This window comes from Geotrypetes seraphini, chromosome 3, assembly GCF_902459505.1.
Source record: "Geotrypetes seraphini chromosome 3, aGeoSer1.1, whole genome shotgun sequence".
NCBI lineage: Eukaryota > Metazoa > Chordata > Amphibia > Gymnophiona > Dermophiidae > Geotrypetes > Geotrypetes seraphini.
Window position 1 is genome coordinate 103,445,490 of NC_047086.1, and position 13,644 is coordinate 103,459,133.

Here is a 13,644-nt window from a genome sequence, read left to right on the forward strand (position 1 = left end):
CGCCTCGTTGCTCAGCTCCACTCTGACTCCCCTCTTCAGCCCCTTTCCTATACCCTTTTTTGGTCTCTGAGTCTCCAAATCTACCAGTGCATTTGGTGCAAAGTCGTGCATCAATTGGAGCTGATATGAGGCGCTTCATTGCTCAGCTGCCAAAAATATGCCGGTTAAAGTGGCATGCTTGGGGAAGGACAGAAACACGAGCCTACCAAATAAAATGGCAGTTTTGCAAAGAGAGGAGCCTATGGCAGTAGCATTTTTCGCAATTACTAGATGATAAGCTGGCCAAATTGAACACATCCATGGAGGAGATTAAGGACAGTCTGGCAAAACATGCAGCTCACTTACAGGAGGCAGAATCTCATATTTCAGCCCAAGAGGACATGTATAACAACTGTGGAAGACAAGCTGGGGCCTTTGGAAGCCCAAGTTGGGTGGAAGATTATGAAAATCATGGATGCCGAAAAACCTCCTTATTATTGGGCTGCCTAAACAAGGAGGCCAAGCTCCCGGAGTGTGTGGAGCAATGGCTCCCATAAGTGCTGGGCCTTCCCAAACTAAGGGCCCAGTACAAGTAGAGAGAATTCATTGTCTTGATCTCAGGTGGAAGGCAAATGACTAAGGCATGTCATTGTGCAGTTCCTCAAATATGCAGTAAGGGCTAAGCTTTTGGAGCTATATAAAAAGCAACACGCTTTGGAATAAAAAGGTGCCAAGGTCTTGCTCTTCCAAGATTTTTCGCTGAAGGTAACAGAGCAATGCAGGGCCTTGGCATCCTACTGCTCCTAGCTTTTCACCAAGGGAGTAAAATTTGCTCTGCAGAACCTTGCAAAAGTACAAATAGTTCATGAGAATCGAACTCTTATTTTGTCCATGGCAGAAGAGCTGGAGGCTTTTTTGGACAAATTGTCTCCTTCTTGAGGGCTCTATGTTGTGGAGACTTTTTCTCTGGTTACAGTGGTCCTGATCTATGTACATTATTTTAGCTCTACCTCTCTGGGATGTTGGTGAAGGTCATGTTTATGGCAGCAAAGGCTCTATCAATTGTGCTTGCCTTGTGAGATTGTAGTCCAACTTCTTATTGCATTTTTATGCCCATACTTGGTATCTACAGGTCTGAGATACTGGAAAGTAATGTACCCCACATATGGGCCTAGTTGACAAATTATGTGTTCTGGTTTACTTGGAAACATCAGTAATATATTTTAGGTGATTCTGGTGTGTGTTGATTTGAATTGCATTTTCATTGTGTGTCGGGGAGGGGGGGGGGGCTGGGACAAAGTAAACCTATAGGATCTGGGGAGTTTCCCATTTGTTTTATTTGGAGGAATGGTTACTACTTAGTGGAGTGTGTAGGGAGTGTGAATGTTGTTGTGGAGGCTGTGAATGGATGGAAAGGAATGAATTTGAGTAGCTGAAGAGTAAATTTTGGGGCTGGGTTGGATGGGGGGATTCTTTGGAGTAAAAGGGGGTTTATGGAGAAGGGTCTAGGAACCTGTGTGACCGTGATGCTCATTGCTTCCAGGGGTAATATAGCTCTGAATTGTTTTTGTAAACCCTTAAGGAAGTTCAGCTGGGAGACTGCAAGCAGTGCCTTGTGTATTTCATTCCTTATAATGTGGGGACTTCCCTCCACCTCAGACTCACCAAGCTCTGGAACAACCTTACCTCCCCCCTTCGGAACCTGAGTGCTCTCCAACCCTTCCGTAAACATCTGAAAACCTGGTTATTCTCAAAAATCCTCCTCATTTGACATCCTAGCCCTCTAACTTCCTTCTTTCCTCTGATCCTCATCTAGCCCTTTCCTTGTAGTTCCTTTCTCATTACAATTCCTGTAAACCGTGCCGAGCTCCACAACCATGGAGATGGTGCGGTATATAAACCTAAGGTTTAGTTTAGTTTAGTATATGATTCTTTGTATGATCCTGAGTGGCTTGCAAGTGGTCACTAATGTAGATAGTATTCATTCCCCAATGAAATGCACAAAGATCCTCAGCTATTGTAAACAATTTAAAATAGATATACTTCTTATGCAGGAAACTCAACACACCAATTCTGAGCAGGTAAAACTGCAAAGGGACTGGGTTGGAGAGCTGGTGTTTGCCTCCTTTAACAGAAAGCAATGGGGGTGGCACTTCTTCTACACAAACAGTTGGCTTGCCCTCTGCACAAATTTATTCAAGTTTCTGAGGGTAGATATGTACTCTGGGTAGGGAAGATTATGGTCTCTTTTCACTCCCACGTTCAGGAACATATTGGACTTAGCGAAACACTTCCGTCACGTCCAAGGCAGTTTCTAGCATTAGCTTAAGGTGCTGTCTCACCCATTTTCTCATAGCCTGGGGTAGTCTATCCAGGAGCTGCTTCAGGAAAACCACATTTGCTATTATCATCCCAGTCTTCTCCAGTTTTACTAGCAGCACTAGAGCACTCAGAGTATAAAAAAAATCCTGCCTGTCTGGCGCTAATGTATACTGTTATAGATCCCTCAAAACATGGTGGGATATTAAATTCAGGCCTAGATCCTGAAATTCGTGAGGTCTGTTTCTTCTGGTGGGTTTTGCTTGTCCTTTCCTGCTCAGTCATCCTCCTTTCACTATTCCTCTCTCTCAGTGTTTAACAACTGTGCTATGTGCCACAGAAAAAAAGTCATCATTGCCTGAAGATCAGATAAATCTCAGCAAATAGGCTTTAACACTTAGGTTCCTGAAAAAAATAAGATACCAGTGGTGGCTTTTAATTGTGTAGGAGCTCCTTTCTGTGTACTATAGTTACACGCGTTTCTCTTCTTCCTAGACACAGCATGATCTCTGGAGTGTGGGAATTAATAAATACAATGTAGGGCATGAATAGCTGGAACCTGCTTTGTGCAACACACAAATTACAAGCAGTACCTTTTCTTCTACTCCTTCCTGATCCTTCTCTTCTGAGCTCTTTCAGCCTCTGCTGTACCTTTCAATGCTTTCCTTCTCCTCTGTCTACACTGCCTCTTCTGTAGAGGTCAAATGTGCTATACAAAAATTTTCAAACTGTAGGTGTGTCTTGGGCTTGTGTAAAGATTGGGACACATTGCTCTATCCCACTAACTGCTCCTGCACCACAGTCACATCTTCTGCACCTTGAAATCCTATTAGCTGAACCCTTGAAATAGGTGTGAGTTAAAAATACATGGTTCAAGTTAAATCATACATTTCTGGCCTAAGTAAGCATACTAAACAGCAGGTGGAGGAGATCAATATCCTATTTAATATGTGCTTGCTAAAACCTACAAACATTCTAATGTCTTCTAAAGGCAAAATGTATCCAGGTATGGTAAAAGAAGAATATTACACAGCTTGTATGGAGCCAGGAGGCAGATCTCTGAGGAATTTTGTTCTTATAAAAGCAAATAAAGAGAAAACTCATGGAGAAATAATTGTTGATAATTTGGTTGCATGGCTGAAAGAGTGGCAGACAAAACTCTTCAAGCTATTGGAGGTGATTCCTGTAATGTAAACACTGGTTGGGAGGGAGGAGTGATTCTTAAGGAGAAACTATAAAGGAAGCTGGTATGGATTGTCTGTAACCTGTACAAAGGCAAACTACCATTCAGGCACTTGGTGACTGCTTTACAAGATATTAACCTTTTCCTATCGTAATAAATTTTACGTTACGCTGGTTCCAATCGTAATTATTTCAGCAAAGTTTTGTATTATTCACCGTTACCATTTACAGCTATTGTAAATACAATGGCCCAATAGATGGGACAAATGATAGGTAGAAGGTGTACTGTATGTCCCATGCCATGGGACATACGATGGAAACAACATTTTTTGGAATGTCCCGTCATTCGGGACACACGACAGGAAAAGGTTAAGCAACAACAAATGGGCAGGTCCCATTGGAAAAATGCTGGATTCTGCTACTGAACTGGAAATAAATCCTGATTTTACTAAGATCTCTGTTGACCCTGATCTTTCTCAGCTCAGTGAAGACAACCACAGATCAAAGCTATGACTATGTGTTTGGTGCTATTGGAAATAGGACCTGTGTCGCATAGCAGATGACTCACAACAGCTCTAAGGTTCATAAGAATATGGATTTCCAAGCATAATCTGAAAGGAAAGAATCTGAAAAAGTTTTAGATTTCTGTGTTGGAGTTTACATGGTAAGTTGGTTCAATATTAAAATAAATAGCAATTGACATAAGGTCCTAGGCATCTCCTTTTCCAGCTGCAACTATTTGAAGAACAATGTGAAGAGGTAAGGAAGATAGTCATGCCTACAGTGAGAAGGTCATCTTGATATGGTTACAGCAAGTAAGTTCTGCAAGCTATGTTGTGTAGTGAGATGCAGTGGAAAAGATACTGAAGATCAGAAGTGAAGGAGATAAGACAACACACCAGGAATACACCATCCATCAACACTGAAGAAACTACACTCACCAATTACTTGACTGGAGTTCCAGAGTTTCTGAGCTACCTCTTATCTGTACCATGACAACAGCAGAGTTCAAGGCATTTCTGGCCATCACACCCCCAGTCAGCTGCTGGTCATGTGTACAATCAGGAGAGGAGGAACATTATATTAGGGGTCAGATGGTCAGCAGGGAGCTCATGAGCCAAAACAGAAGCAAACCAAGATATGGCCTCTTTTCTGAATTTTGTTAAACAGCATTCAATTAACTGCGTAAATGACATTTTAAAGATAATTATGTGGATATAGATATAGTTCAGATTATTTGTATGTTCAAAAATATTACTTAATTTCTACATATTTCAACTGTGATTTGATGTAGGTAAAATTAATTTTAAGTAGTTTCTAAAGATAGCATTAGATTCAGCATGCAAAACTGCACAACTTGATCACTAGTAGTTTGTAAAGTTTAAAAAAATAAAAATTCACCCCTAAAATTGACATGCTCTAATGAAACAGCATGCAAATATGCTAATATAAAATGTTTCATAAAGAAAAAGTGATATGCTGCTATGAAACTGTTTTTGGAGCACAGTATTTAAAACTGATTATTCAGGTGCTAGTTTTATCTCAAAACAGACCACTGCAATAATGTTTTGCTGGGTTGCTCAGAAAGACAAGTACACAGAATCTAGGTTTTATAGAATGCAGCAGCAAAATTGATTTTAGAGAGTAAGTCCATTGAATATGCAAACTCTATATCTGATCAAATTACACTGGCTTCCAGCAAAGCCAGAGTGGGGTTTAAACTGAATATTTTAAATATTTTACTTGGATTTTGCCCAGAATAATCCAATTAAATATCCCCATGCTTCCACGAAATTAAACTTGCAATACCAAATGTAAGAAGATGTTAATTAGCAACAAAGAATTGGACTATTATAGAGCAGTCCTGAAGTATGGAATGCCCCTGCCTATGAAATTGAGAAATGCTCAATTATTATGAGACATGTTTTTTTAAATAAATAGGTTTACTAAATGTTACTGAAATTCAACTATTATATAGGACTCATCTTTCTATATTTAGCTGTAATTATTGATCTAAATGGCTATTCTTTTATTGAAAGCTGTCTTAAGCTTGTTGGGTTAAGCAAATTAGTAAGTGGGACTTGGGTGTGATTGTATTTGATGATCTTAAGGTGGCCAAATAGGTTGAAAAGGTGACGGCAAAAGCTAGAAAGATGCTAGGTTGCATAGGGAGAGGTATGGCTAGTAGGAAAAAGGAGGTATTGATGCCCCTGTATAAGACTTTGGTGAGACCTCATTTAGAATATTGTGTACAATTCTGGAGACCGCACATTCAAAAAGATATAAAAAGGATGGAATCGGTCCAGAGAAAGGCTACTAAAATGGTATGTGGTCTTCATCATAAAGCTCATGGGAACAGACTTAAAGATCTCAATCTGTATATTTTGGAGGAAAGGCAGGAGAGGAGAGATATGATAGAAATTTTTAAATACCTAGGTAATGTAAATGCACATGAGACGAGTCTCTTTAATTTGAAAGGAAACTCTGCAATGAGAGGGCATAGGATGAAGTTAAGAGGTAATAGACTCCGGAGTAATCTAAGGAAATACTTTTTTACAGAAAGGGTGGTAGATGCATGGAACAGTCTCCCAGAAGAGGTGGTGGAGACAGACTGTGTCTGAATTCAAAAGAGAGAAAGAGATAATGATTACTGCGGATGGGCAGACTAGATGGGCCATTTGTCCTTTATCTGCCATCATGTTTCTATGTTTCTAAATTAAATAAAATATACTCTATTGCACAGCATGTTAAATAGTTTTCATCATGTAGTTTCACTAATAAGCTCCTATATGCTGTCAACTTTTGTTCCATAGGACTACAATAATTTGACTCAGAATATATCAATAGCATATATAGTAAAAATAGATCATTCATTCTTTAATTATACAAAAATATGACAACCCTAGTGAAGTTCTTACTACTTTGTTTCTCCATTCTATTATTCTCCATATTCTGTACACAGTTCAATTTTAGGAAATACATTTCAATTGCTTTTGATGAGTACATACTATAATGGTATTTATTTGCAAAAATCAAAATCAGAACGCCAAAGGAATTTCAGAAACAAAGCTAATACTGTAATCGTTTATTGAATTTAATATATTGCTTTCTTTGAAAGTCAAATCAAGTGGTGTATAACATAGAATAGAATGAAATAGAAGCAGAACTCCAATAGTAAAAAAGAATAAATGAATCATTCATTCCACAGTGTATCTCATAAACCGCAGCTCCACTACATCTGAGCACTCACATTGACCAGTAAAATTAGTGCAAAATGTATTGCATTATTTTCAAGTTCCTTTTCCTCTCTCTAGAAGCTACACTCTGGCAACTGAGAGGGTAAATGATTTCCAAACTGTAGTATCACTCTCACATAGCTCTCAGGACACAATGTAGAAAGCCATCTGTCTTTTTAGTAAGGACACAGTGAATATCAGCTCTACCATTCACAGTTCCTTCCAATCTGAGAACAAAAATAACTTAGGACCCCTTTTTCAAAGCCACAGCAGAGATTCCCCTGCTGCAAATGCACCAAAGCCCATTCAACTCCTATGGCCTTTGGTGCATTGGCTGCAGCAGAAACACTACTGCGGTTTTGTAAAAGAAGCCCTAAGGCTAGTCTAATAAAAAGCATCATATGTAGAACAGCACCAACTACTGTGCTACTTGAACAGTCTCGTGTTATAGTACTCTAGCCGGTCTTAAAATTTTAAACAGCATGTAAATGGTACCCAAACAGTAATGAGAAAAATCATGTTGAGCATGGCTCATGGAATGCTTTTTAACCCTTCTGCATATGGGTTTGTATATGTGACACTGCGTTACCTATATATGTCTGTGTCTTGTGTGTGTATCTGTCTGTAGCCTAATGGTTAGTGCAGTGAGCTGAGAAACCTCAATTGCTCCAGGTACAAAAACAGACTGGGAGGATACTAGGGACAGAGAAAGTACCTATTTATAATAAATGAACTGATTTGGTTTACCCCTGGTCTAATTTGACCCACTTTCAAACTTGATGTGTTTTTACTATCTGTCCTCCACACTCGCCAAGTTCTATCCCATTCTGTTAAATTCTCAGAAAGTGATTTTGCCCTCACAAAGACAGACAGGCATGCTCATTTTATATAATTATTTCCAACTTCCATTGGAATATAAAGAAAATGTTACTTACTGCTAAAATTTTACTATAATCCAGTGTCCCATCTACAGATCCAGAAGGCATGTCATCAACATGGTAAACCCTAGAAGAAATAATCCCATTAACTCCAACAACCATCAACCACATGTGTGTTGTGAAATGGTCTTAATTTGCAGAATAGTTATATCAGGATTAATTGAGTAGCACAACAGTTCTGCATAGTTTTATTTCAATTTAAGGAATTATAAACAGCAAAACTGAAAGATGAATATGTGAAATAAAGCAGACAAAACTAGGAAACAAGGGGTTGATATTCAAAGTGATTTAGCCAGGTAGATATGAAGCAATATGTACTTTACAAATTCATATTGCTTCATATCTAATATTTTTCAAGGGTTTTCATTTAACCACTTTTCCATCATATTTTTCATTTACATCTCTATCATTTTCAAATTCATTTCCTTATATTTTCATAAATTTACATTCCACTAAACATCAAACACTTAGCTTGTTTGTTCAATGTCGCTGTTGGTAGGGCATAGTATAGATTAAGTTAGCTTCACATGATTGGGTGAGCCAGTGACGAGTGCTGCCACACTGTATTGTATCGCATTTCATTATATAGGTGGCATTCTGAGATTCTCCACGTGTGTTAAGATAAATCACAAAGAAGCATGATATAGTGGAACTTTGCTATTAAAATACACATTTTTACATTATCCTAGGACAAACAGGCAGCATATTCTCACATGTGAGACTCCCAAGCTGAAAAGACAGGGAATGGAGGGAAAGTTGGCTTTTAGTAGAATATAAATTCTGTAGAACTGCCTGACCAAAACGGCCATATCATCTCAAGAAAGTCTCCAGACAGTAGTGAGATGTGAAGGTATGAACAGAAGACCAAGTTGCTGCCTTGTAAATATCTATAATTGTCCTAGAATGTAAAAATACCACTGATGTAGCCATGGCTCGCACTTTATGTGCTGTAATATGTCTCTCAAGGTGCAATCCAGCCTGAGCATAGAAGGAGATGCAGGCTGCTAGCAAAGAAGAAAGAGTGCGTTTGGAAACATTAACTCCCAGCCTGTTAGGATCAAAGGAAACGAACAGTTGAGGAAATCTATGATCTTTAGTTCTTTCCAAGTAATAAGAGCACATTTACAGTCCAAGGTATGAAGGGCAGCTTCCCCAGGATGAGAATGAGGCTTCAAAAAGAAGACGAGCAACACAATGGATTGATTGAGATGAAATTCTGTGACCACTTTTGGAAGGAATTTTGGATGAGTGCGAAGGACCACCTTGTCATGGTGAAAAATGGTGAAAGGTGGGTCACAGACGAGTGCTTGAAGCTCACTGATACGTCGAGTGGAAGTAACAGATATTAAAAACATTTGTTTTCTAAGTAAGATATGTGGTTGCAAGAGGTTCAAATGGAGGCTTCATCAGAGCTGAAAGGTCAACATTGAGGTCCTAGACCACCAGAGGTAGTTTTAGTGGAGGTTTAGAGTTGAAAAGAACTTTCATAAATCTGGATACAATCAGATGAGTAACAAGTGGTTTGGTGTTGAGGAGAACATGAAATGCACTAATGGCACTAAGGTAAACCCTCAGTGAAGGAGTCTTGAGGCCAGAGTTGGAAAGATGTAGCAAGTAGTCCAACACTTAAGGTATGGAGGAGGTGGTCAGATCCATAGAAACATGATGGCAGATAAAGGCCAAATGGCCCATCCAGTCTGTCCATCCATAGTAACCATTATCTCTTCCTCTCTCTAAGAGATCCCACGTTCCTATCCCAGGCTTTTTTGAAATCAGACACAGTCTCTGTCTCCACCATCTCTACCAGGAGACTGTTCCAAGCAATCTACCACTCTTCCTGAGCCTATCACCTCTTAACTTCATGGAATGGAGAGTATACCAGGTAGAAAAATGGGTCTACTTAGATCGGTTACATTGCTGCGTAGAAGGCTTCCTGGAAGCAGCAATAATGGCCGCGACTGAAGCAGAAAATTCCATATCTGGCTCAGTTAAGTGGCAAGGAACCAAGCTGTGACATGTAGCGATTGTAGATTGGGCTGCAGACGTGAACCGTGGCTATGAGTTATCAGAGAAGGGAAAATTTGTAATGGCATGGGATCCTTGCTAGACAGGTGAAGGAGTAGGGGAACCAAGGCTGATGGGGCCACCATGGAGCAATTAGAATCATGGTGGCCAGTTCCCACTTGAGGTTGAACAATATCTTTGTTATAAGAGGAACTGGTGGAAATACATACAGGAATTTGTGGGTCCAGTCCAGAAGGAAAGCATCTGCTTCCAGCCGATGTGGAGAAAATTATTTGGAACAGAAGCGAGGTAACTTGTGATTGCTGAAAGACACAAACAGGTCTACTTGAGGAGTTCCCCAGAGTGAAAAGATGTAGCACAGCACTTTAGAATTGAGAGATCATTCGTGCAATTGGAGAAATCTGCTGAGTTTGTCTGCCAAAGCATTGGTATATATACCATTTTGAGAAAGATATTTTGTGAGATTGCCCACTTCCAAATGTGGGAAACCTTCTGACAGAGAGGAAGAGATCCAGTTCTTCCCTGTACATCGCCATTTGGTTGTCTGTCTTGACCAGAATGATTTGGTTGAGAAAACAATCCTGGAATGTCCTGAGAGTATAGCGAATTGCTGGTAGCTCTAGGAGATTGATATGTAAAGTTTGCTCTCGAGCAGACCAGGCTCCTTGAGTGCAAAGGTCGTTTAGATGAGCCCCCCCACACATACATGCAAGCATCTATAGTTAGTATTCTCTGATATGGTGGAATATGGAATAGGAGACCTCTGGATAGATTGGTTGGACACAGCCACCACTGAAGAGAATGAAATAGAAGGGAGGAGACTTTTATTCTTTGTGATAAGGGGTCCTGAGTTTCAGACCACCGCAAGGACAGATTCCACTTGGCCGGTTTTGGAAACAAGACAGGAAAAACTACAGACTGATTCAAATGAAAATCCGAGATGACCTTAGGAAGAAATTTTGGATGCACATTGAGAAGAATAACCCAAATCACAGTTACTAGATGGTAGGGTCCACCTTGGGGGTTAGTGCCCAAGAAAAGGATCTGGGTGACATTGTAGACAATACAATAAAATCTTCTGCCCAATGTGCGGTGGCAGTCAAAAAAGCAAACAAGATGCTAGGAATTATTTTTAAAAAAGGGATGGTTAATAAGACTAAGAATGCTATAATGCCTCTGTATCGCTCAATGGTGTGACCTCACCTGGAGTATTGTGTTCAATTCTGATGTCCTTATCTTAAGAAAGATATAGTGGCACTAGAAAAGGTTCAAAGAAGAGCAACCAAGATGATAAAGGGGATGGAACTCCTTTCGTATGAGGAAAGACTAAAAAGGTTAGGGCTCTTCAGCTTGGAAAAGAGACAGCTGAGGCGAGATATGATACTTAAAGTCCTAGATTTCAAACGTACGGACTTTAATGCAATGGGAAAGTACCTGAAGAAAGAGCTGTTAGGATGGGAGGACATAAGAGAAGTGGAAAGACAGTGGTCTAAGCTGAAATGAGCGATAAAAATGGCTACGGACCTTTATGTGAAGAAAATCAATAAAAACAAGAGAAAAAGGAAGCCGATATGGTTCTCCAACCTAGTGGCTGAGAAAATAAAGACGAAAGAGTTGGCGTTCATGAAATATAAAAAAACCCAAGAAGAGGAGAGCAGAAAGGACTACAGGGTGAAACTGAAAGAAGCCAAGAGAGAGATACGTTTGGCGAAGGCACAGGCGGAAGAACAAATGGCTAAAAATGTAAAAAAGGGAGATAAAATTTTTTTCAGATATATTAGTGAAAAGAGGAAGATAAAAAATGGAATTGCTAGGCTAAAAGATGCTGGGAACAAATATGTGGAGAGTGATGAGGAGAAAGCAAATGTGCTAAACAAATACTTCTGTTCTGTGTTCACAGAAGAAAGTCCTGGAGAAGGACCGAGATTGTCTGGCAAAGTTACACGAGAAAATGGAGTAGATTCTGCGCCGTTCACGGAGGAGGGTGTTTATGAGCAACTTGAAAAACTTAAGGTGGACAAAGCGATGGGACCAGACGGGATCCATCCCAGGATACTAAGGAAGCTCAGAGAGGTTCTGGCGAGTCCTATTAAAGACTTGTTCAACAAACCTCTGGAGATGGGAGTGATTCCTGGGGATTGGAGGAGAGCGGATGTGGTCCCTATTCATAAAAGTGGTCACAGGGATGAAGCAGGAAACTACAGGCCGGTGAGCCTCACTTCAGTTGTTGGAAAAATAATGGAAGTGTTGCTGAAAGAAAGGATAGTGTACTTCCTTGAATCTAATGGGTTACAAGATCCAAGGCAACATGGCTTTACAAAAGGTAAATCGTGCCAAACGAACCTGATTGAATTTTTTGATTGGGTGACCAGAGAGCTGGATCGAGGACATATGCTAGATGTAATTTACTTGGATTTCAGCAAAGCCTTTGATACAGTTCCTCATAGGAGGCTGTTGAACAAACTTGAAGGGCTGAAGTTAGGACCCAAAGTGGTGAACTGGGTCAGAAACTGGCTGTCGGACAGACGCCAGAGGGTGGTGGTTAATGGAAGTCACTCGGAGGAAGGAAAGGTGACTAGTGGAGTCCCTCAGGGTTTGGTGCTGGGGCCAATCCTGTTCAATATGTTTGTGAGTGACATTGCTGAAGGGTTAGAAGGAAAAGTGTGCCTTTTTGCAGATGATACCAAGATTTGTAACAGAGTAGACACCGAAGAGGGAGTGGAAAATATGAAAAAGGATTTGCAAAAGTTAGAGGAATGGTCTAATGCCTGGCAACTAAAATTCAATGCAAAGAAATGCAGAGTAATGCATTTGGGGATTAATAATAGGAAGGAACCGTATATGCTGGGAGGAGAGAAGCTGATATGCACGGACGGGGAGAGGGACCTTGGGGTTATAGTGTCCGAAGATCTAAAGGCGAAAAAAACAGTGTGACAAGGCAGTGGCTGCTGCCAGAAGGATGCTGGGCTGTATAAAGAGAGGCGTAGTCAGTAGAAGGTGTTGATGCCCCTGTACAGGTCATTGGTGAGGCCCCACTTGGAGTACTGTGTTCAGTTTTGGAGACCGTATCTGGCGAAAGACGTAAGAAGACTTGAGGCGGTCCAGAGGAGGGCGACGAAAATGATAGGAGGCTTGCGCCAGAAGACGTATGAGGAGAGACTGGAAGCCCTGAGGAAAGGAGAGACAGGGGAGATATGATTCAGACGTTCAAATACTTGAAGGGTATTAACGTAGAACAAAATCTTTTCCAGAGAAAGGAAAATGGTAAAACCAGAGGACATAATTTGAGGTTGAGGGGTGGTAGATTCGGGGGCAATGTTAGGAAATTCTACTTTACGGAGAGGGTAGTGGATGCCTGGAATGCGCTCCCGAGAGAGGTGGTGGAGAGTAAAACTGTGATTGAATTCAAAGAAGCGTGGGATGAACACAGAAGATTTAGAATCAGAAAATAATATTAAATATTGAACTAGGCCAGTTACTGGGCAGACTTGCATGGTCTGTGTCTGGCCGTTTGGTGGAGGATGGGCAGGGGAGGGCTTCAATGGCTGGGAGGGTGTAGATGGGCTGGAGTAAGTCTTAACAGAGATTTTAGCAGTTGGAACCCAAGCACAGTACCGGGTAAAGCTTTGGATTCTTGCCCAGAAATAGCTAAGAAGAAAAAATTAAAAATAAAAATTTAAATTGAATCAGGTTGGGCAGACTGGATGGACCATTCGGGTCTTTATCTGCCGTCATCTACTACGTTACTATGTTACTATGAAGTCTACAAAATTCAGAGTAGAGTGGAACGGGTACAAGTGGATCGATTTTTCACTCCGTCAAAGATTACAAAGACTAGGAGACACTTGATGAAATTACAGGGAAATGCTTTTAAAAACAATAGGAGGAATTTTTTTTCACTCAGAGAATAGTTAAGCTCTAGAATGCATTTCTAGAGATTATGGTTAGAGCAGATAGCATAACTG

General features: G+C 40.4%; 1 protein-coding gene across 3 annotated transcripts in view; it reads right to left on the bottom strand.

Annotated features, from left to right (window-relative positions):
- Window positions 1-13,644, bottom strand: part of WDR35 (WD repeat domain 35) — a 315,141-nt gene that overhangs the window by 130,794 nt on the left and 170,703 nt on the right. For all 3 annotated transcript variants that reach the window (XM_033936987.1, XM_033936985.1, XM_033936986.1), the window contains one exon: window positions 7,652-7,721. In XM_033936987.1, the coding sequence (XP_033792878.1) occupies window positions 7,652-7,721 (70 nt within the window). The remainder of the gene's footprint in view (window positions 1-7,651; window positions 7,722-13,644) is intronic.